General features: G+C 41.1%; 2 protein-coding genes across 4 annotated transcripts in view; one reads left to right on the top strand and one right to left on the bottom strand.

Moving 5' to 3' along the window:
• Positions 1–7,068: 7,068 nt before the first annotated feature.
• Positions 7,069–17,188, top strand: entpd3 (ectonucleoside triphosphate diphosphohydrolase 3). Its single transcript, XM_058053169.2, has 10 exons — positions 7,069–7,148; positions 9,158–9,295; positions 9,599–9,716; positions 9,797–9,956; positions 10,575–10,734; positions 12,045–12,272; positions 12,755–13,018; positions 13,105–13,233; positions 14,071–14,208; positions 14,830–17,188. Exons 2-10 carry the CDS (start codon positions 9,161–9,163, stop codon positions 15,016–15,018), a joined length of 1,521 nt encoding a protein of 506 aa, XP_057909152.2. The 5' UTR covers positions 7,069–7,148; positions 9,158–9,160; the 3' UTR covers positions 15,019–17,188.
• LOC131105249 (RNA-binding motif, single-stranded-interacting protein 3-like) overlaps positions 17,032–22,303 on the bottom strand; it is a 150,262-nt gene continuing 144,990 nt past the window's right edge. For 2 of the 3 annotated variants that reach the window (XM_078790937.1, XM_078790939.1), the window contains 3 exons: positions 21,804–21,890; positions 21,510–21,634; positions 17,032–18,910 (listed from right to left, as the gene is read on the bottom strand). In XM_078790937.1, the coding sequence (XP_078647063.1) occupies positions 18,907–18,910; positions 21,510–21,634; positions 21,804–21,890 (216 nt within the window). In that variant the 3' untranslated portion in view covers positions 17,032–18,906. Of the gene's footprint in view, positions 18,911–21,505; positions 21,635–21,803; positions 21,891–22,303 lie in introns of those variants that run through there. The other variant, XM_078790938.1, reaches the window with a different exon arrangement.

Here is a 22,303-nt window from a genome sequence, read left to right as displayed (position 1 = left end):
GCAAGGATGAAATGTTTGCTTTGTTTTATTAATGCAGAATACACACAAATATACACATAAATTCTTTTTATTGAACTTGGCTATTTTGGCTGAGTGGAATATGGGATAGTGTACACCTACACAATATTAATACATCCGGTACAAGAACTTTGATAATAATGTCCAGTGGGGGCGCTATCATTTTCAGCCTAAATTGAAGTTTAATTCATTCATTTATTTCATGTAATTTTAATGTAATTATTCTAACAATCATTCATTTTAATTAATTCAATTGCAACTGAATTATTCATGGATAAGAATGTGTAATGGTACTTTCGATATAAAGGAGGACTAGTATCATCTTTTTACCCATCAAGTCGCATGAGGATAGAAGCACGCAGAACAAGGTGTTCCCCAAGGTTCGATGCTCGGTCCTCTCCTCTTCATCCTCGACATCCTCCCTCTTGGAAACGTCATCCATCGTCATGGCCTCCATTTTCAGAGTTATGCTGACGACAGACAACTACACATCTCCGTCATCTGTAAGATCCACTCCACCTTCACCAACCGCCAAACTGATATGAACTGATAACCTGGATGAAACTCAGCTTAACTTACCTTAACTGAGACAAAACAGACATAATCATCATTGAATGAACAAGCAATAGAATCTCCAGGAACAACGAGTTGGGAAAAGACATCCACTCCCAGTGAAAACCTCTCGGTGGAAGTGGGATGCTGTTTACCTTCAGCTTTAATGACTTCTCTAAGTGACTGTCTGATTCCCAGGACGCTCTTAGATTCCTCTTCTCCATTTGTAATTAAACATTTATTTCAGCTGTTTGGCTGAGTGGAATGTGCTGCAATAAGAAGCTTCTTTACAGGCTTGGAACCACACTTTTATTCAGAGACCCCGAGAAGACATGGAGAACAAAACTAATGATGGCTTAAAAACGTTTGAGAGCGCTTGCAAAATCTTAGTTCATTTGAACAAGCATTAGGATCTAGAACTTACTGGTCCCGGGCATGTTGTGTACTGCAGATCATCTGTGGTTAAATGAAGTTGACTGATACACGTTGTTCTTTTCAGGTACACCTTTGGGCCACAAGAGGTCACTGTTGTACACAAAAATGCCAACCAAAATGAGACACAAAACAAAGACCCTTCCCAATGACAGAAGAAGTCTGACTGTGTACACTATGTGTACATTGTGTGTACATTTGCAAATACTTACAGTAAAACAAAAAATAACAAAAACAGGACAAACAAATATGAATTAACACAAAAAGAAAAAGTTAGTTTTTAGTGAAGACTGGCATTCAAAAACACAAAGTACCTCAGCTTTTGTTTCCTGCTGCTCTTTTTCCAGCGTCCATTTAATTTTGACAAATATGACAAAAAAGAAAACCAAATAAACGTTGGCACATTCACTTCATCAATAGCATCACTACTGAACATCTTTATGCAGACGTTTGTATTAAAGTTCATATGACATAGCGTTCTTTGTACGGTAGGAAATAACAATGAGGATGTACCCTGACATCATTTCCTAACTCCTTCTTGACTTTGGTCATTTTCATTGTTATTTATTGCCAGTCAGTGAATAAAGCAGAGTAGAGCTTGCCCCCCCCCCCCCCCCATCCAAAAGAAAATGCATCATATTTTGCACTAAAAGCCCCCATATGGTGCGTAACGCCCCACCGGAGTCCCAGCATTTATAGTGTGGTCCAACATGATGTCAGCACCACTATTGACTGCACTCAAGGCACTATGGCCCCCAGTTCCACGGTCTGGTCTAATGCTCCATTGCCAGATACACTTAGACACTTGGGAGGCATCAGAGGAGAAGAGATTACAGTGAAGCAGTCATCAACACGTACTGTAACTCAATCTGCAGTCACGGCTTACATGGCCTGCATTTAATGTATCACACATCTATTAGGAAGAGTGTTTCCTCTCTCATAATTTAATATTAGCACAGTGTGTTATATTGCACTTTCATAATGCAGATTAAGAGCAGTTATGTTGTGTCTTGCCTTATAAAGCCGTGGTGGAGAACTGCAGTAGTTTGCTATAGTAGACACTGTTGTTGCCAGGTCAGACAACTAATGCATATTTCACAAAGTGTCTATTTGATATTCCAGGTCCCGCAGATCCAAGGAATAACAACTGTATTGTACAATTGAAATGAATGTAAAAAAACAAGGTTTGCATAACTGCTTTCTTGGATCTGGTGAAGGCCTTTGATTCAGTAAACCTCTAATCTGGCTCTCACTGTGGTTTGCTGGAGTCCCAAAGCTGTAGAAATGGCTTTATGAGATTTTCCAACCGATCTCAGTTAATGTATGTTTTAACAGAGGTGGGCAATCACTTTTTCAAACAGTGCCATGGAGGATTTGATTTTTATCCTCCATTAAAAAAAACAATAATTTAAATAATTTAAAAAGTGCATTTTGTGGTCATTGATTAATATTTAAATTTGTTGGATGAACTGAAAAATGTTAATTGACAAAAGGGGATGGGGGCAAACATCGAAAGGTGCCTGATATAAGTGATTAATTAAATACTTGTTTTAAATCTTGATTACAATTGTCTTTTTGCCTCACTTATTCTGCCTAGCAACAAGTGCAACTGCAAATGTTTGAGGCGATCTGTACATGAGAATATAAATGAGGTGTATTGGAATATGAATATGTGTCATTCTAAAGATGAAAACAAGCTTTGTCAAGTAAAGCAAGGATGAGTACAATTGCTTGACTTAATAAATAAAAAAATAAAAAATAAAAATAAAAATAAAAATAAAAATAAAAATAAAAATAAAAATAAAAATAAAAATAAAAATAAAAATAAAAATAAAAATAAAAATAAAAATAAAAATAAAAATAAAAATAAAAATAAAAATAAAAATAAAAATTAAAATGTTCCAATAAATATACAATTTAGCATTAAATACATTTATACAGCACGCTAACCATTCAGTCAATCAATTCTGACCATGAAGCACATCTAACCCGTTGTGTTACATTTATGTTGCAGTTACGAGCGCCAGTGGGGAGAGGAATGCAAAGTGCAGCCAAATGTTGCAAAAAAAGAAGAAGGAAGAGAACGAGAGAGACAGGCTAAAGGCCATTATCTTGCCGTGCTCAACTTGAAACATTTGAAAAGTGAGGCCCGGGGTCTTACTGTGGATTTAAAGTGCTTCTCTTTGCTAATTGATCTGGCCACAACATCACAACATGGCCATAACATTTCCTCCCTGGTCGGGGGGCACAGCCTCGTGGAAGTGTTTAGTGCAGTTTGAAAGCCTCCATGTCGAGACGTGCACAATTAGCAAAGACATCTCTGGGAAGTTGTCCAAATGACTTCTCATGTACGGCTGATAATGGTGTGAGACCGATGGAAGATGGCCGCCTTCCTTCTTTCGTCTCTGATGGATTCTTTCATGTATTGTTTCAATCATATGCTGCACTGTCACCGTGTTATTTAATTGCGTTTTTCATGGTCATGGCCGTCTTACACGTGGAGCACGTCCAAAGACAGTGTGGGGCGGCCGTCTGCCTCAAGCTGCTGGGTTGGATTACAGCAGAGGGTCAAAGGACCGAGAGAAAAGGAAGATTTATTGTGGTCGGGATGAAAAAAACATCTGTTTAATTACAGCTCAAGTCAAAAAGCAGTTCAAGTAAAGTTTAGTTGTAAAACGATGCCTCAAAAGTCGATCAGTCGAAGAGTACGTGAGTAGTTTTACTTCATTTTCAGCTTAGTTTGTTTATTATAGCGATGAACTTTGTACTTGGAAGTTATGAAAGTTATGAAACAGTCCTCAAATCATGGCCTGTACAGTTAATTGAAGTTATGGTTCAGGTTTGCTTGATGATGATGTTAGAGCCAGGGTATGATGACAACAACTTCAATCATTTTACAGCATAGAAGTTGTTTTGAAATCAGTCACGGACCTGATTATGTTTGACAATATTCTTTCTGAAGTTTCAACGTCCAGCCAGGCTTTGTTGACATGCTACAACGTCTGTATGAAATGAAAGTGAAAGGTTGGTTCCGAATTATCCATCCATGACCACCAACATTTCTCGTCTTCACTTGGTGCTCCTGCTTGATGAAGCAGATGGAGAGCTGCCAATGATGTGGAAGTGGAGCGTCTCCATGCCGACCATTGGTAGTGAGGTGATGTAAACACACGTGGAGGCGGTGTCGAAGCAGATGATAACAGTTTGCGCGGGGAAGGAGAGGCCGTGAGCACATGTGGTAGACATAAGTCACTCAGCCTTGTTTGACTTGCATCTGCTTAGCATTACTTACGTATAAATCATGACAAAGATGGAAGTCAAACAAAGGAAGTTCCACAGCGAGAAAAGCAGGTGTTTGTGAATCGGTTCCTTCTTTCCTTCTCTCTTCTCTATCGTCGCTAAGGAATTGTTTTTCCACTTCATCCGGTCCAGCCTTACTTAGTATTATACTGCTAAAATATGATACTCTATCCGGACCAGATTGTACTGTACTGTACTCCATCCTGCTGGAGCTTGGTCATGTTTGTTTACTCTATTTAGAAGTACATTGCTGCAGGCGTTTGCACAATTGCAGCGTCAAGTTGTTGAAAAAGCATTCATTTATGAGTGTAATAAAGGGCTTAATGTTGTGTTTGATTTTTTCCTAAATTCCTGTAAGAACATGTTGCAGCTTTCACCACACTGACTAATAATCACCTTGTTGGTTGCTGGTGCCGTATTCAGCCTGTGCTACATATTGGATGCTGTGTAAATATTACATGCTAATCTCAGGCAGTCTGGACTTGCTTTGCTCTATCGGGGCGGGGGGGTCTCACCACTCTCCATTGGTCCATTTTGGGCTCAGACGTCATACATGACTTGTATCTGATTTTGACATGTCAATGTGGACAGTTTCAACAGCAACTCAGGCGTCATGCATATGTAGATCTGATCTAAATCTGATATGTATGTATAGATATGGATCTGATCTATTGCAGTCTGAATGCCGAGGTGACATACTGTATCCGATGTACACATCATCGAAAGGCAATGCACAAGACTTGGATGAATGTAGTCACCAATGTCAACTGAAGGTTACCAAAAATAGGTCTAATTGTCTTGGCATGTATACCTAGGACAAATGCCAGGGTAGTCCAGAACAGAGAACCAGATTGCATGGACGTTCCTCTAAACCCTAACGCTAACTCAAACCCTAACCCTAACCCTAACCCAAATGCATTTTTCTGGTCAAAAAACACAAAAAAAGCTCACACACATTCGTCAGAGGCCTGAGAAGCAACCAAAAATGTCATAAAATGCCAGTGTTTGAATTTGGTGATTTTTGACAAAAAAATTTATGTCGTTTTTTTCCATTTTTTCAACTTGCTGTTAATGCACTTTTCTGGTCAAAAAAAACCATGTGAAACCTCACACACACGCTAGGGGCCTGAGAAGCACCCAAAAACGGCATAAAATGCCAGTGTTTGAATTTGGTGATTTTTGACAAAAAACGTAAGGGGTTAGTATGTCGTTTTTTTCCATTTTTTTTCAACTTGCTGTTAATGCACAAACCCCTAACCCTAACCCTAACCTTAATGCACTTTTCTGGTCAAAAAACACAAAAAACCTCACACACACGCATTAGGGGCATGAGAAGCACCCAAAAACGGCATAAAATGCCAGTGTTTGAATTTGGTGATTTTTGACAAAAAACGTAAGGGGTTAGTATGTCGTTTTTTTTCCATTTTTTTCAACTTGCTGTTAATGCACAAACCCCTAACCCTAACCCTAATGCACTTTTCTGGTCAAAAAAAACCATGTGAAACCTCACACACACGCTAGGGGCCTGAGAAGCACCCAAAAATGGCATAAAATGCCAGTGTTTGAATTTGGTGATTTTTGACAAAAAACGTAAGGGGTTAGTATGTCGTTTTTTTTCCATTTTTTTTCAACTTGCTGTTAATGCACAAACCCCTAACCCTAACCCTAACCTTAATGCACTTTTCTGGTCAAAAAACACAAAAAACCTCACACACACGCATTAGGGGCATGAGAAGCACCCAAAAACGGCATAAAATGCCAGTGTTTGAATTTGGTGATTTTTGACAAAAAACGTAAGGGGTTAGTATGTCCTTTTTTTCCATTTTTTTCAACTTGCACTAACCCCTAACGCGAACACTAACGCTAACGCTAACCCTAACCCTAACCAGTGTACCAGAAGATGTGCGTTGAAATCTCGTTTTTTTTATCTGCACATTTTTAGTTATTATTACGTTAGTTTTATTTTGTTTGATGGAATGATTTATGGAATTTTATGGATGATTTTAGAATGATTTTATGTTTTTTTATGGAATGATTTCATGAAATGATCTTACCCTTCTTCTATGTAAAGTACTTTGAATGACCTTATGTACAAATACTATAAATAAACCTGCTTTGCCTTAAACGTGCCTAATTAACCTGTTTGATGGACCTGAAAGGCAACGATTGTTATTGCATTTCCATAACTCCTGTACTCGATATTGTCTGACAGGCAGAAATTGCATGAATCTTGCAAACAGCACATCAACAACGATTTCCACTGCAAATGATTTTACAGGATGTAATTCCAGTTAATATGAGAGCCACTCAATACAAGGCAGGTTGGTGTGTCCTTTTTTTCATATCCACGATGAAATCATCAGCCAAGAAAAGATGAAACGTTATCGTTACGTTATGTTATGATAGATTAGAAGAGCGTGCTAAGAGCTCCGCAGGTTGAAGAACATGACACAATTGAACAAACCAGCATGCTCACATTGGAGGTGAGCACATAAACAATTTTTGCTGTTGATTTTGCTGTATTTAACCCTTTGTTGGGTCCAGGAGATCGACCCATCCTATCTATCCCACACGTCAATCTGTGTCGGTCATCACAACCTGACCTGCCTGTCTGTCATCTTCTTCCCGATGGAGGCTGCTGTGATGGCGGTGATGGTGGGAGTGGTGAAATCCTGCTTGTACATGACACTCCTTCCTCCCTCCCTCCCTCCCTCTCCGTGTTTTGTTTGGGGTACACCACCCCTGTTCCTTGTGGGACAGTGAATCTGAAGACCTCTCCCACTCACAGAAGAACAATCAGCCTCTTCGTTTCCTTCTGTGGCTCATCTTCTGCAGCTGCATCTGGGGTAAGGAAGCACCTTTCTTCTCATTCACGTAGTTGGACCAGTACATAAGAAGGCATGACCTAGTGGCTTTAATTCACATTTCCAGCATGATGACTTGCCTGGAGACCAGTTCCTACAAGCAGAGGCAGACGCATGTACAAATATGTGTGTTATTTGTCTGGAACCGCCACACGGTGGATACATTGGGTGTTGTCAGGGTGCAAACCTTCCCGTGTTTTCTTCATCTAAAAGCCCTTAGGAAGTATGTTTAATGTGTGCAAAAAGAAGGTCAAATCCAGACACACAAAGTGCCAATCATAGATTTACAAATATCTGTGTCTCATTGAATGAATGAGTGAGTGTAGAATAATGTAAAGACGTCTATTAGCCGTAATTACCAAAGTGTTTACCCTCAGTGTTCGTTTCAACTGGACCTTCAGACATTTTTGCAATTAAAGGGATTTTTGTGAATCAAGGAGGTCTTTTTCAGACAAGGTTGGTAGAAGCTTGATGAAACACTGTCAGCCAGTAACGCCATGGATCAATGATCTCGTGTTGCTACATGCTTTTAGAGACTCTTTCTCCCTGGTGAGAAAACACGTGTCTCCTTCTAACCTGGTTACGTCTTACCACACACATTAAGGAAACACCTGAAACGCACTCCCACCTCAAACAGGTAGACAATATGTCTCGGTTATATATGAAAATTGTAATAACGGGCAGTAGCATGATGCAATGTATGCATGCGTGTAATGCAGAATAAATTGTAAAGAAGGCTAGAAATAGATTAAATAGATTAAAAATGAATGAATAAATGTCATATTTGTTATTTGAATGTAAACGTGTGCATGTTAAAAAGGCTTTAACAGACCTTTCTGCCTGGAAACAAAAAAGAGGGATTGACCTCCAAGCATAAAATCCTCTCCTGTCCTCCCGTCCAATCATTTGTCATTTTTTCTGCATGTAACATTATAATTATTGTATATAAAATGTGTTTGTGTACATGTGCATGGTTTTGTGTACATTCTTGGGTGTCTGGAACAGATTAATTGAGAGGACATTATTCTTGCTTTGGTTAGAGTCTGTTTTGGTTTGAGTTGGATGTTAACCAAAGCACGAATGTAATTCCATAATGTTATGAAGAGTGATCATTTAAAACTGGTATTTCAGTTCACACTAATGTAGCTACAGCTACGATCATAAATGTGTTATTACAACCATATTATGATCCATGACAGGCTCCATCATCATTACGTTTTTTATCAGCTATTTTATACAGTTTGTGTATTGTGTATGTCGGTTGTGTTTATGCTTTGCAGCTGTTCGGACATCGTAAGACTCAGGCGTATCTCATATGCTGCTTAGAGTGCAAAGGGTAAATGATAATATTGGACTTTTTGTATAATCAGTATAATCAATATAATCAATATAATCAGCCAAATTATTGATAAATAAATTTTAAAAAGTTACTATAAGAGTTTGACTTTTTGAGTGGATCTCCTAAAATAGATTGACTTTTCAGATAAGAGACTGAGGTGGACCCGCCTAGGACATTTTGTGTATTTGTTGAAGCTAAAAAAAAAAAATGAAGCACATTGGTAAACACATTGTTCCACGCTGGTGACCAAGAAGAAATCCAATATTTATTTTAGACATCATTTTAACACAAAACTACAATAGAGATGAAAATTGAGGCAGCACGGGACGCAAGTGGTTAGACAATGGAGGCAAGGATCTTTTTTTACCCGAGTTTCTGCAACCCTCCTTTCTGTGTACTAATTACTTTTTTCTGTACGACATGCAGTAAATAGGAATGTATTACACTACCACAAAATGAAATGTTGAAGTTGTCGGAGCCAATTCAGTTCAGTCCAAGTTAATCAAAATCAAATCATTTATTCGAGTTAACGTTGATAGTATTTCTCCCTTATTATATAATAACCTGAACAATAATTGCCCCCAGCCTGCCCACATATTGGAAGCTTTTAGTGGAAACCACACGACTGGGTCTCTCCATTTCTTGCCAACAGGAAATGGCCGCCAAGGGGAAAATGGGCTACAAGTGTCGCATAGCCGCGGTTCTGCTGCTCCTGCTGGCCAGCGTTGCTGCTCTCGTTGCTGTCGCTGTCATCCAGAGCAACTGGAGGTCCAAAGAGTACACCTTAGAGGTGGCTATGTGCACATTTGGGATTCAGCACTCATGGCTACACAAATTGGAGCATATTTGCTTTTCAATTTTGTTTTTTCTCCGTAAAATATAATTTTTTTTCCTACAGATAACACATATTATTTATCATATGCCAGTAACTTTGCGATAATGCAGGACTGCATGGTACCTTTCATATGTGGAATTAAATCCTGGAAAAGATTAAATAAAGAACAATATAAGCCTTATACAAATTATAATATGGCGTACGATTCCACTGTATTTTAAATAAGAATATCCACCTGCATACTTTCCATCACTGCAGTACGGCATAGTGATCGACTCCGGATCATCCCGATCCAACATCTACGTGTACGAGTGGCCCGGGGAGAAGGAGAATGAAACGGGAGTGGTGACGGAGAAACTGAACTGTCGAGTTGCAGGTGAGTTTTTATTTCCGTTGTGTGTCTTTTGTTACTGCAGTACTTGAGAATGTAGTACACGCTTGGTGTTGTGTTTTTAGGTGCTGGAATATCCGACATGAAACTCGACCCAAAGAAAGACGCACAATCATGGGAGAGCTTCAAAGAATGCATGAAACATGTCTCAGCGGCCATTCCTGCCAAAAAGCACAAAAGCACCCCTCTCTTCTTGGGCGCCACCGCTGGAATGAGATTGTTACAGTAAGGAAACAGGACGTTTGCACTCTCTCGCCAGTGTCGTACGCTAGCATGCTACCCGGTGATAGCATTTCAACGCTTAGAGTGTAAAAGTGTTTAAACTGCAGGATGGCAGCAGATTCCCGAAGCCAGGTGGTGGTGCAGCACTCGGAGCAGCGATGCTCCAAATTGGATCTACTCCCAATCGAGGGACGTAATATGAGATGTTTGCTCATCTTCCACATGAAAGCGAGCACATCGGCGGCCACAAACTGACCTTCATGCTCGTTGGGTCTGAACAAAACTGAAACCATTGTCTGTGGCCCACAGAAGGAAAGAGGAAGTGCGATCGGTCACTTTGGTTCGATTTGGGATTTCTAACCTGGTGATTGAACCTGATGTGTAATAATGGACTTTTTTTTTTAATCTGACACATTCGATCAATAACGCCAGCAGGTGTTTACCGCCTGGTAAACACGGCCAAAAAACTCATGGACTCGATTCCTAAAATCTGATGGCTGAATGAGATTATTTCCCATGTTCCTCTTTTTTAATAAAGTGTGGTTTTATTCATGTAGATAAACGCTACTGAAGTACATTTGTGTGTATACTTCACTGACATTGCTTGTGCTTCGTTTTAAGAGAGCTGGAGCCACAGCGGGCCAATGACATCCTGGAAAGTCTGAGAGAATACCTGCAGTCTCTGCCCTTTGACTTCCAAAACGCATCCATCATTACTGGTCAGGAGGAAGGCCTCTTTGGGTGGATTACTGTCAACTACCTCTTGGGAAACTTCCTGGAGGTAAAACCAACCATGCATGGATCACGTGTGTTGAGCTTGGGCGTTTGCCAGCATCCTTCATTCATTCCTTCTTTTTCTACCGCTTATCCTCACGAGGGTCGCGGGGGTGCTGGAGCCTATCCCAGCTGTTTTCGGTCGAGAGGCGGGGTACACCCTGGACTGATTGCCAGCCAATCACACGGCACATATAGACAAAAAAAACATTACCAATTAACCTAGCATGTTTTTGGAATGTGTGAGGAAACCGGAGTCCCCGGAGAAAACCCACGCGCGCTAACCACTCGTCCGCCGTGCAGCCCCTGTCAGCATTCAGTCATGGCCAAAAGTTTAGCGAGTAACCCAAATATTAATTCTCACAGTTTTCATATTGTCAAATTTCGTTAACATATGCCGTTATTGTCAGTGTTTGCCTGGGTAATTGGAAAAATCACCACGTTTACACTGTCCCGTACCCCCGGGGTCAAGGAAAGTGGACTCTTCCATATCTCCAGGGCAGGGGTATATGATAGAACATCTGACTGGGTTCCATTTGGTCCGCTTTTTCTTGGGTGTCCTCCCATCGTCATCTCCACTTGGTCTGCTTCCTGGTGAGAGAGGGTATTGTATCCTTGTCCCGTCCCCTGAGCGTGGTGTATTCCGCTCACACAGTCATGTGATCGCTGCGATAACTTATCTTTTAATTAGCGCTGTAGTGCTATAAATGACTGAAGTAAGGGAGACTCACCATCTTTACCATTTGGGTTCCGTGTCACTCTATCCGAGAGATGAAGGGAAGAGAAAGATTAAAAATGAATGAATGAATGTCATATTTGTTATTTGAATACAAAAGTGTGCATGTTAAAAAGCCTTTAACAGACCTTTCTGCCTGGAAACAAAAAAGCATAAAATCCTCTCCTGTCCTCCCGTCCAATCAGTTGTCATTTTTTCTGCATGTAACATTATAATTATTGTATATAAAATGTGTTTGTGTACATGTGCATGGTTTTGTGTACATTCTTGGGTGTCTGGAACAGATTAATTGAGAGGACATTATTCTTGCTTTGGTTAGAGTCTGTTTTGGTTTGAGTTGGATGTTAACCAAAGCACGAATGTAATTCCATAATGTTATGAAGAGTGATAAGATGGCAATGAATCGCAAAATCTTTGCCATACAAATTATTCAAGTCGGGGGTCACAAAAGTTTGGGGTTGGGGCTGCGAGTTTGAAACCCCTGGTTGACACCCCTGTGTTTAAATAGGTTTAACAGAACACAAAAATTCCTTGTCAGTGCCATAACGTCTACATGGTCACCCTTCTTTTTCCGTTTGCAGAAAAACCTGTGGAATAGCTACGTCCGCCCGCAGGCCTCAAAGACGACGGGATCAATGGATCTCGGTGGTGCATCCACACAGATCGCCTTTGCGGTTCATGAAGAACTGAAGGGGCCTGAGTACATGCACGTCAAATTGTACGGTTACCCTTACAACGTCTACGCTCACAGCTTCCTCTGCTATGGCAAAAACGAGGCGGAGAAGATGGTCCTGGACAACGTCGTCCAGGTATTCCGACTTAAGCGATGCTTTTATCAAACCGTTTCTGTTGCGTCTGGGCTTCTTTCTGCGTGCCCGGACTGAAATGTAAAGATGGCTTAAGGAATTGATCGATGAAGACGTCTTCTCTCTGTGCTGCCAACAGACAGGAGGCAACTAGTCCAGGATACATTATGTCATAAAAGATATTGATCAGCCTATGAGTTTGTGTGCTTCGTTAATCTGGTAAAAATACATTAGTTCTTGTAGCACCGCTTTCCTGGAACTCTTAGTAAGAGGTGAATGTAGCAGTAATGTGATGTCTATTACATTTTGGCTTCAGCCAAATGCATGGAAGCATTAGCTCTACTATAAAATGGAAATGATAAAAGTACAAGGTCCACCATCTTGTCTCCTAACGCCATGATCTGATTCCCCTTTACTGCTTTCGTTCATCACTTCTGTCTTCCATTCCCGGCTCTGACCGATACTTCCTCCTCTCAATGTTACAGAAAACATCAAACAGCGACTTCGTTAACAACCCCTGCTTCCCGGTGGGCTTCAACATGACCATGAAGGCCTCGTCCATTTATGACACGGACTGCACAAAGACACCGAAGAACTACAACCCGAATCTAGAATACTTCATGGTGGGATCGGGCGACACAGACCAATGTAGGAGAATAGTGGAATCCATATTTGACTTCAGCCCGTGTTCTTCTGCCCACTGTTCCTTCAATGGAGTGGAGCAGCCGCCAGTCGCTGGGGAATTCTTGGTACCACGCCGTATACGTGCACGGAGGGGGGGTAAGAGAAGAACGCGTCAACTCACTACGTTGGTGTGGTTTCTTCCATCTTCCAGGCATACGCAGGGTACTTCTTCATCGCCAGAGCTCTGCTGATGAATGAATCCAGCGAAATCATCCGACCATCAGAGTATGATGAATTCCAGAGCTTGATCACACACTTTTGCAACACTCCTTGGAATGTGGTAAGAACTTCCAACTGTCCAAACAAACCTCTACTTGTCCAAAAAGGAGTATCTTATTTCATCCTTAGACCTAAATATTAGTTTATGACAATAAAACTGAAGACAAAATGCCAAAGTTGTTATGATTAAGAGAGAAAGAAACCCAAACCTCCATGGCCCTGTGGACCTGGGATGGCCCCACTCACGTTGGCCAATCACCCACAGTCAAAAAACATTATTTTGTCTCTGTGTGCCACCACAACCGAGGGTTGCATGACATGGTGTGTATGCGTTAATTATGCAAAAAAGTGTAAAAAAGTGTCTGTTAACACACTATTTTGATGAGATAATATTCTTAATGGACGGTCATGGAAGTTCATATAACGTGATTATATGCTTCATCCACATCATTTTCATAACAGCTCCTTCTTGTAGATCTTTCTAAAAGGTCTCAATCGTCTTCTCTGTTGGTATCTTCCATGCTTCTCTTCTTGGAGTGTTCATTGTAAACCTTGAAGATGGCCTCTAATATCATGAATTAGCAGACCACTAATTGTCCGATTCCAGGCTCTACTGTATAAGAGATGAGTTGCAAGTTTTTTTTTTGGCAATTTTCACCAGTTTTGTCGTCGTTTAGTTAGGAACGGCAGGTTACGCTGAGGAGATTCCGCCACCATTGAGCGGTCTTCACACTTTTCGTCACCATGTCAGCATTTCATTTACTTGATATCAATTTCCATGAGATTCCGTTTGCGTTGGTCAATTCTGCAATTCCCGGCATTGAACAACGCTGGCATACTGTTATTGGTTTATCCATTTCTCACAAACTATTGACAAAGTAAACACGTTTCCTTCCAGCTAAGGATGGAAAAGAAATGGATCTACGACAGACACCTTCGCACGTACTGCTTCGCCTCCCATTACGTCTTCACTCTGCTGACCAAAGGTTACCATTTTGATGAAGACACGTGGTCAAACATCCACTTCATAAGAGAGGTGAGTCGGATGAATGAATGAATGGTTGGAGTGTCTGCAACAAAGTATGTCAGAAGTTGTTGAGACATAACGTACTTGAGCCGTCACCACTCCCAGTCAACCGCTCCAAGGCGGCCACCCATCGGGGGCCATTAAACATGACAAGCTAATCATCGGCATTCAACGAGCTGAAAGGCAGGCTATGTTTGGCTCCAGGATGCCCCCCAGATATGGGGGCGTTTTTACAATGAGGGCCCTCAAATGAAGGGAATTCCTCATGTGTGACACCAGGAGAAAAAAAAGTAGCATCCCCACATTCCAGCTGCCTTTTTCAAAGCCCACAAGAGATGTTCCTCAGCAGCTGGCAGGGCTCCCGAACGACAAGCCCACCAACAAGAGCCTCAGTGTCTGCAAGTGCTGTTCATCGCCTTGGGGCGTCTACCAGTCTTTCTGGCTGACTTTCCGCACTTGGATCCTTTACAGAACCCCCAATGGGGGCAGGATTTTCTGACTCATCAGCCATAACAGTGCAACTTTTTATTGGCGTTTTACGAGACAGGGAAAGTGATGACTTCATGACGAGATATTGGCAAGGACGTCTACGTACGGTTAAGATGTGATGATTTCTTATCTTCCTTCCAGGTGAAGAAGACGAGCGTAGGTTGGAGTTTGGGCTACATGCTAAGTAGCTCCAATATGATCCCGTCGGAGGTGAAAGAAGTCCTCCCGTTGACGGATCCTGTCTTTGCTGGTCTTATCTTTTTATTTTCAGCTCTAACCATCGTTACCGTCATCGGCATTTGCATTATTCTTATTCGCATGTGCTACTGAGCTACCGAGTCGTGTCTTACGTCATTGTCTGTGTGTCCTTTAAGAGCATATTGGTTAGGCTTCATCTGAATTGATTCATAAATGAGTAAAAAACAGGACTCTAATAGAAGTATGACACGAGTAAGGTGAAGCCATAAAAGTACTTAGCAAAAATTAATGCGTTAATAGGAGAACAATCGATGAAGTTAAATATGTAACAATGAAATAATCTTGTTCTGTTTTGTTCCTTTGGAATTCAAAGAGAAAATAAGGAGATACTAGTACATGGATTCTCAAATTGTGGCACGAGTACCACTGGTGGTACGTGGGCTTCATCAAGTGGTAATCAGAAAGTAAAAATAAAGACATATTACAAGAATATACATGCATGAAATAACCAAGGTGTCCATCTGACAGACAGCAAGCTAGCAAGACTGTACTAGAGAATGTATGTTCTGGAGAAGAGCGCGGTAAAAAGTGAGGCCTTACGTTGGGTTGCTGGGGAAATTCCATCCTCAATGAAGCCTACAAAGTACGCTCTGACAGTACTGTTTGATGCACAAAACAGACATGGCTCCCCTATTATTAATAATGCACAATTTGGACCTTTGACCTTTACCCATCCATCTGTTTTCTATGTCTTGAAGGGTGATGGGGGGTCCTGCAGCCTAAACTATCCGTCCAAAACATCCATAATATCATAGATATCAATATCATTCTATGTGTTCATAGAATACAGTCTGTCCAACTTAGCTGTTGAAGAGACATTGCAAGTGTGTTCATGCTAGCAATGCTAAACCCTCCAGTAGCACCAATACAGTATATTCAGGTGCTGTGTTCCCCCTAGTGGATGGCTGTAGTATTGTTCAAAATTACCTTTTTCCTATTTATTTTTCCCCCTAATATTTTGGTTTGAAAATTATACTACCCTCCCAAAAATTAATAATTTGATTATTGCTATTTTCTTTACATCCAAAAGTGGAGCCATATTGCAACGTATTATTGGACATTTGGGCCTCATTTTGTACGCTGACGTTTGTACCATGACACATAGACGTGATAGAAAGTCCAATTTCTTTGTGTGTTTTTATTTTCAATTTAAGTTTTGACTGATCATTTACAACACTGGATTTGGAGGCACACAAGAATGCAGAATTGATGGTCTTGAATTGTATTCTTATTATAGAAACTTGGTTTTAATTAACAGAACATGCTTTTTTAATCTCAGGGACACACTGGCATTGAAAGCAATTATTTCCATTATTACCATTTTATGACTGGATCTTTTTTTTCCACTGCACTTCCATAAAGAGGCACGACCTCGCCTGGTTTTCCTCCAATAGTACATCCTGTATGTATGCACTTCAGTTGCACTAAATGCATATGCAAAACAATAGCACTTTTGCTATTTCTTTATGTTGATGTACTTGCTGTGTGTGTGTAGAATAATTGGCTTGTGGAAACTCAGTTGAGATAAGTCATAAGTCAAATCCATGTTAGATGAAGCTTATCGTGTATGCTATTGTGTAACAGTTACGTAGTATGATTGTTTGCAGAATCAGGCAACATTTGGTCCCCCATCCAAAGACTCGGCCTGCCGTACATCCGCTTAAATTCTGTTTAAGGCAGACGGAATGCAAAGGTAGGATTTGCAAGACATTTCTTTAAGTTGTCCATTTTAGCTTGCCAGCCAAACTTAATTCATTTCCCGCATGATGATGTTTTTATTTGTGCAAGATTTTCTGTATTGTTGTATTGTAAATGGAAAGATGATATTTAAAAAAAAAATCAAAGGTCATGTCTGGCAGCATGAATGAATTCCACATCATCTTTGCCGTGGACGCAGTTCTGCACTAATGTGATGTTTTGGTAATGACTCACATTATAATAAATATATCTACCACCTGTGCATGTTTGTGGAATCACAAATCAATGGCAGGATAAGCTTTCCAAAGTCGACCCCCCCACTCTTCCACATGCATACAGTGCCCTCTAGCGGTAGTGCTGTGTAGCTGCACAGTGCACACTCCAGAGAAGACTTAGTCATTTTTTATTGAAAGATTTGTCTAGAAAGGAAAAAAAGGAACCCAAAAGAGACATTTGAAACTACATCAACATCCACTGGCTCTACAGACACGCTCAGGATCACAATTGAAAAGACATGGAGGGCATGTGACCAAGCAAATAAAAAAATAGCATCATCAATGTTTTTTTTTTGTCTCTTGCATTTTCTTTTCCACGCCTGTACAAAAACTCATCTCATAAATATGACAAACTTTAGCTCTCTCTGCCTTCAAATGTCTGATAGAGGTTTGTATCTGCTTGTTTTGGTTCAATCATCTTTTCTTTCAATGTTTTCCCTTGTTTGTGTTAGTGGAGGGTGTGGCCCCAAGTTTTCTACTCTATTGGTACTCCAATACTTCATCCATCTTTCAGCGCTGCAACTGGCAACACTTTGGATATCATGTGATTTTTCGCTTCCGTTTGAAATTTAAAGAGAGGATTCATCCCGGCTGAGTTCAATTGGAGTGGCATTCTGAACGTGCAGCTTTTTCCACACCCACCAATACTGAAATAGTATTTAGCAGCTCATACATGGAGTTTTTAAAACACACACAGTTTAAAAAAAGATATAAAACCTATAGATAATGTACATAAGCTTAAATGGTTCCCTTTCCTTTCATTACTCTGCTTGCATCGGACTCGGACTGCGGTCGGCACATCCGCGACGCCTTGAAGAAGAGCTGTGCAAGTATTTTGGCTGGCATTTACAGTCTTACAGTGTGTGCATTTGGTGTGTACAGACACCCGAACGCACCTTGTCATGGTGTGATATACTGTTGATGAACCAGCAGCAGCTCCCAGCATCCCGCAGGTCACACATCTTCTTCTGATTCAACTTTGACGAGCTTATTAGTTGGCCAGTTTGACACAAAGCATCGTTCCGAGCAACCGGAGGAGAAAAGAAAAGCTCCTCCACACCATCAGCGGCAACAAAATCAGTTTCAGTGGTAGAAAAATCAAGAAAAAGCAACAAAAGGAAGAAATCTTCTCCAGCTATTTTCTTCGTCTTTGGTATAAAATGTGCCACCTTCAGGCTGCCTTTGTTCAACATTTACGAAAGACTAAAACTATTGCTTTTGCACATTTCAAAATTGTTCCTGCTTTTGAGTCAAAGCCATAAACGTTACTCCTTTTAGCTTTTGCGGTCAGACAAGTAAAGCAGACAAAAGTGTTTTACGTTTAAAAAAAATATAAATACAATGGAGCAACCAACGGCTTCAACATGAACTGCGTCGTCACGCCGGTTACAATCATCTTCCAACTTCCTGTACAGTTGAATCTCTCAGCCCGTCCACTCACCGCTTCAATAGGTCGACACTTGGAGAAAATTAAGGCAAGAAAGAGTTACGGAAACGTGGACCTCCTAGAAAACTGGTCAAATGATAAAAAGGATGAAAATGATGGAGCTTAATATCAAAGGAAGACAATCGAGTTTGTCTCGACTTCCTTTTTTTCCAAATACAAAAGTCTGAAAATCTACCTGCACATTCAAATGTTCTTTTTTCTGTACAGCTCGTTGGTTGACGTTTCAGTCTTTGTCTTATTTTTGTTTTTTTTACTCCTTCGGAGGCAAAGTCCAGTCTCACTGGAGAAGTCAACAAGTCAAAAGAATTTGGTGTCACTGTCCTCGCGTTGGGAACGCCATCGTCTCCTTTGTCCTTTCCTCCGTTCCACCGGGTTTTAAAAAAAGTTGATTTGTTTCCCCCCTCATTTCGTTTTTATTTGCTGCCTCAGCACAGCGGAATACTTCTGTCCCTTTAAGATGTCCGTGTGACCTTACATGATCCTGGTTTGGGTCTTTCTGTCAGTGCAGTCCCCGACAAGGCAACACAGCAGCGACTCTTCTTATCTGCAGGAGAAACACAAAGGAGTCAAACTGGTGAAGTCGAATCATCCATCTTGAACGTCCAGCAGCAGCACATCGGACAAGTTTGGAACTTTAGTCCGAGGGAACGGCTTAGCCCATGAACTATTGTTCCGTTGTTGACACTGGCTAAGGAAAATATGTGTTGGTCCTGATTAGGACCAATGAAGCTCTTTAACCCGCTAGATGGTTTGCTCCATGACGGCAGTCCCAAAACCAGCTAGGTAAAGATCCGTGAGAAACTGGAGTCGCCAATGAAACTGGTCTCTTTGAAGTAGACGGTGGGAGCTGGGCCTCCGACCTGAACAAGACTTCAATTTCTTGTTTTTTTTCCTCTTGTCAAGTCGTGATCGGTGGAGATGTTCCGTATGTGTCGACACAAAGCAGAAGGAGGAGGGAGGGGTCACACACAAGCAAGGTTGAAACAAAAGCTGAGGAAAATGTGTTCCCGAATGCGTGAGCTACGTTTCTTTTGACTATTTCATTTCTTCTACTCATTTCAATGCCGAGCCGCTGAGTATTTCCACCCCAAGGAGGAATGACAAGCTGTTGCGTTGTGATAAAACTGCCGCCATGTCAGCCATCCATCCTCATCTCTTTAAAGACAGCCTCTGTTTTCTTAAATGACGCTGATTGGCTGGACTATTTAGTCAGCTTGAAGCTTGACAAGATGGATTTATGAGCGTTGTTTCCTTGTGTGCCGTGCCGCCTCGGGTTTAGCCAAGGTCTAGTGAAAACAATTTACGACGTGAAGCCTTCAGCTGCCACAGTTCAAGACTGAGTGGCGAGAAGGCGTCATTAAAGGACACTTGGCCTCACGGAAGACGACATGCAGGTCGTTTTTAAAGCTTGCCTTTTCTGCACGACAGAGCGACGTTTGTCTGAATGAAGAGCACCACCCGACACCAGAACAAAATCTCCTAAATCCACAGTGAACGTGGAGCTTTAACTCGCGGTTACTTCACTTCACGGAAAAATCCTGCATGTTGATACGTGCTTTTATGCGGTGATTACATCTTTAGGTAGTCATAACAAACACGGCCATGGCGCCGTCACTCAACGCTGGCGAATGCATCTTCACACACCGTCGCAATCACAGCCATCATATCTTATATTTAAATTCAGGGATCCTATTTCATCCTGACTCTATGTTGTGTTCAATGAAGTTGGATGTGATAGTTTTCTTCAAATGCTCAGGCTTCTTGCTTCTCCTTGTACATTTCTTCACAGCAAAGTAACTCCGCTGCCAGGGTGCTGCAATGATACCTCAGTCCACTAGAGGGAGGCAGAGGAGCAAAGAGGGAGGCTGATGTCATTGCAGTGCCCTGGCAGCAAATAACAATTAAGTTATAGTATAACCTTATTCTTTTACATTTGTGCAATAAGAGATGCACCAATGCAGATGATGAATTTCCACAAATTTTTGCTGTGTGGCGTCAAGCTATGACGTAGCTTCACACAGAATTTTTGCGACAACTTGTAAAAGTTATTGCTTTCGCTACAAAACTTTCTCCTCCTTTTAAACATTTTTGTCTCCATGTCTCCTCGGGGACTCTATACGAAACATTGCACAACAAAATATGCAAAAAAAGTGCAAAACTACAAAAAAAAACAGCATACAGGTAAAGCAGGTAGTATTTGCTAGTTTTTAGGTTTGCCTTCAGAAACATAAAGTAACTCAGCTTTTATTTCCTGCTGCTCATTTTCCTCACCTCTCCAGCCTCCGGCCTCCTTCTGTTTAGCGTCAACACGTCTTACTATTGTATCGTGTACACGACCAGTTGAACACAGCACTTTTTCTGTGTACAAATGTGTAAAACCTATTAAAACCAGAGGAAATTGTGCACCCACTGACTCTGATTTGACCCACCGAGCACCGGATCACTGAGCTACTGGCTATGGACATCCTCACTACTAATTATTCGGATGTGTTACCGTGATGCATCCATAAATCTGGGTACCAGTAACTAGATCGTAATGTTATTGTATTCACCTCCACAAAACCATAAATTAAAGCCTTTTTCAGTTTAAAGCCGATAACAGACTAAGATTATTCATTAAAGCGCAGTGGTTAGCTATACGTATATTTAGTAGCAAAACATGGGATATAAAGTGATTTGGGTTTAATAGTCGCCTTGACTGCAATCCAGGCAAGGATGCGGCAGTTATGTAGATTGCATGAGGGCCATTAAGCTACCAGAGCAACCAGGAAGATCATCATTAAATGTGAAAATAGAAAACCCAGACACGTATGAATTAGCTTTACTGCTATAAGTAAAAATGATCCGGCAATTATGCTTCATAAAAATGCAATGCAGGACAGTGTTCACTGTAAATAATTAGCGTAAACATACTTGGTATTTAAACCGCTCCTGCCTATTTGCCCCTGTGACTCTAACATTATCATATTTACAGTAATACATTTAATATATGCCCAACTAACTCGCAGTCTTGGCTTCCAGTGTCAACGATACTGCAACTGTTTTGCATGTAAATGAATAGAGTGCAACACATCAGACGTGCGCACGTCTATTGCAACAATACGATTGTATCAGACGTACGCATCTTAGTGAAGGACACTCACTTAGTCTGCTGGTAAGAGTAGGCAGTGCCATGCTCTCCTGTGTTCTCCACAGACAAAGGCTGCTGCCCGCTGGCGTCCTGCAAAGAAGGGGCAGCCGTCTGTGGAGACGAGTCCGTCACCACACCCTGATACGACGACACAAACAGAAATATTACTAGTATTATTACTATTCATTGTCAGCACGGATTAATAATGCGCTAACACAACATCCGTGAGCTTCTTCATGTGACATTATGAATGCCAGCAAAGAAATGTGAAGAACGGAGCTCGGTGTGTGTCCTTACTTACACTTACATCCACTGTGATGGCAGAAGCAGGCACTGCAGTGTACTGGGGAATGTAGGTTCCTTGCATAGGAGCAGCTGCTGCAGCAGGCATGTACTGCAGCCAAAGGAAAAGGAGAAGTTCATCATATCATCAGCTTTTATCCCTGAAACAAAAACTCCACAGAAAGCAAAACCAGGTCTAACACTCAATGACATGTCCCCTCCAAAGCTATTAATTAGATGGAAGCGTGTATAATTGTTGGTACTGTATCGCTGCTCCATTAGCAAGTGTTTGCTTCATGCCCTAACCTCCAAATGCAATTGCTGTAAACGGCAAAATACAACATTGTCAGGATATTAGGGTGGCCGTTAAATGCTTCAAATACAGAAACCATCCAAAAAAACCAAAAACACCGTAGAAGAAACGGGAAAATGCTGCAATTGAAACTGCTGCAATCACACAAATACTGCAGGATCAATAACAAATGAAAAAGATAACTAGGCTACTAGGGAGTTAGCCACAAGGAA

The sequence above is a fragment of the Doryrhamphus excisus genome, linkage group LG5 (assembly GCF_037039965.1).
Source record: "Doryrhamphus excisus strain RoL-2023G ecotype Guam linkage group LG5, RoL_Dexc_Guam_v1.1, whole genome shotgun sequence".
In the NCBI taxonomy this organism is placed as follows: Eukaryota; Metazoa; Chordata; class Actinopteri; order Syngnathiformes; family Syngnathidae; genus Doryrhamphus; species Doryrhamphus excisus.
Note: the sequence above shows the minus strand (reverse complement) of the source record. Positions and strands in the feature narration are given on the sequence as shown.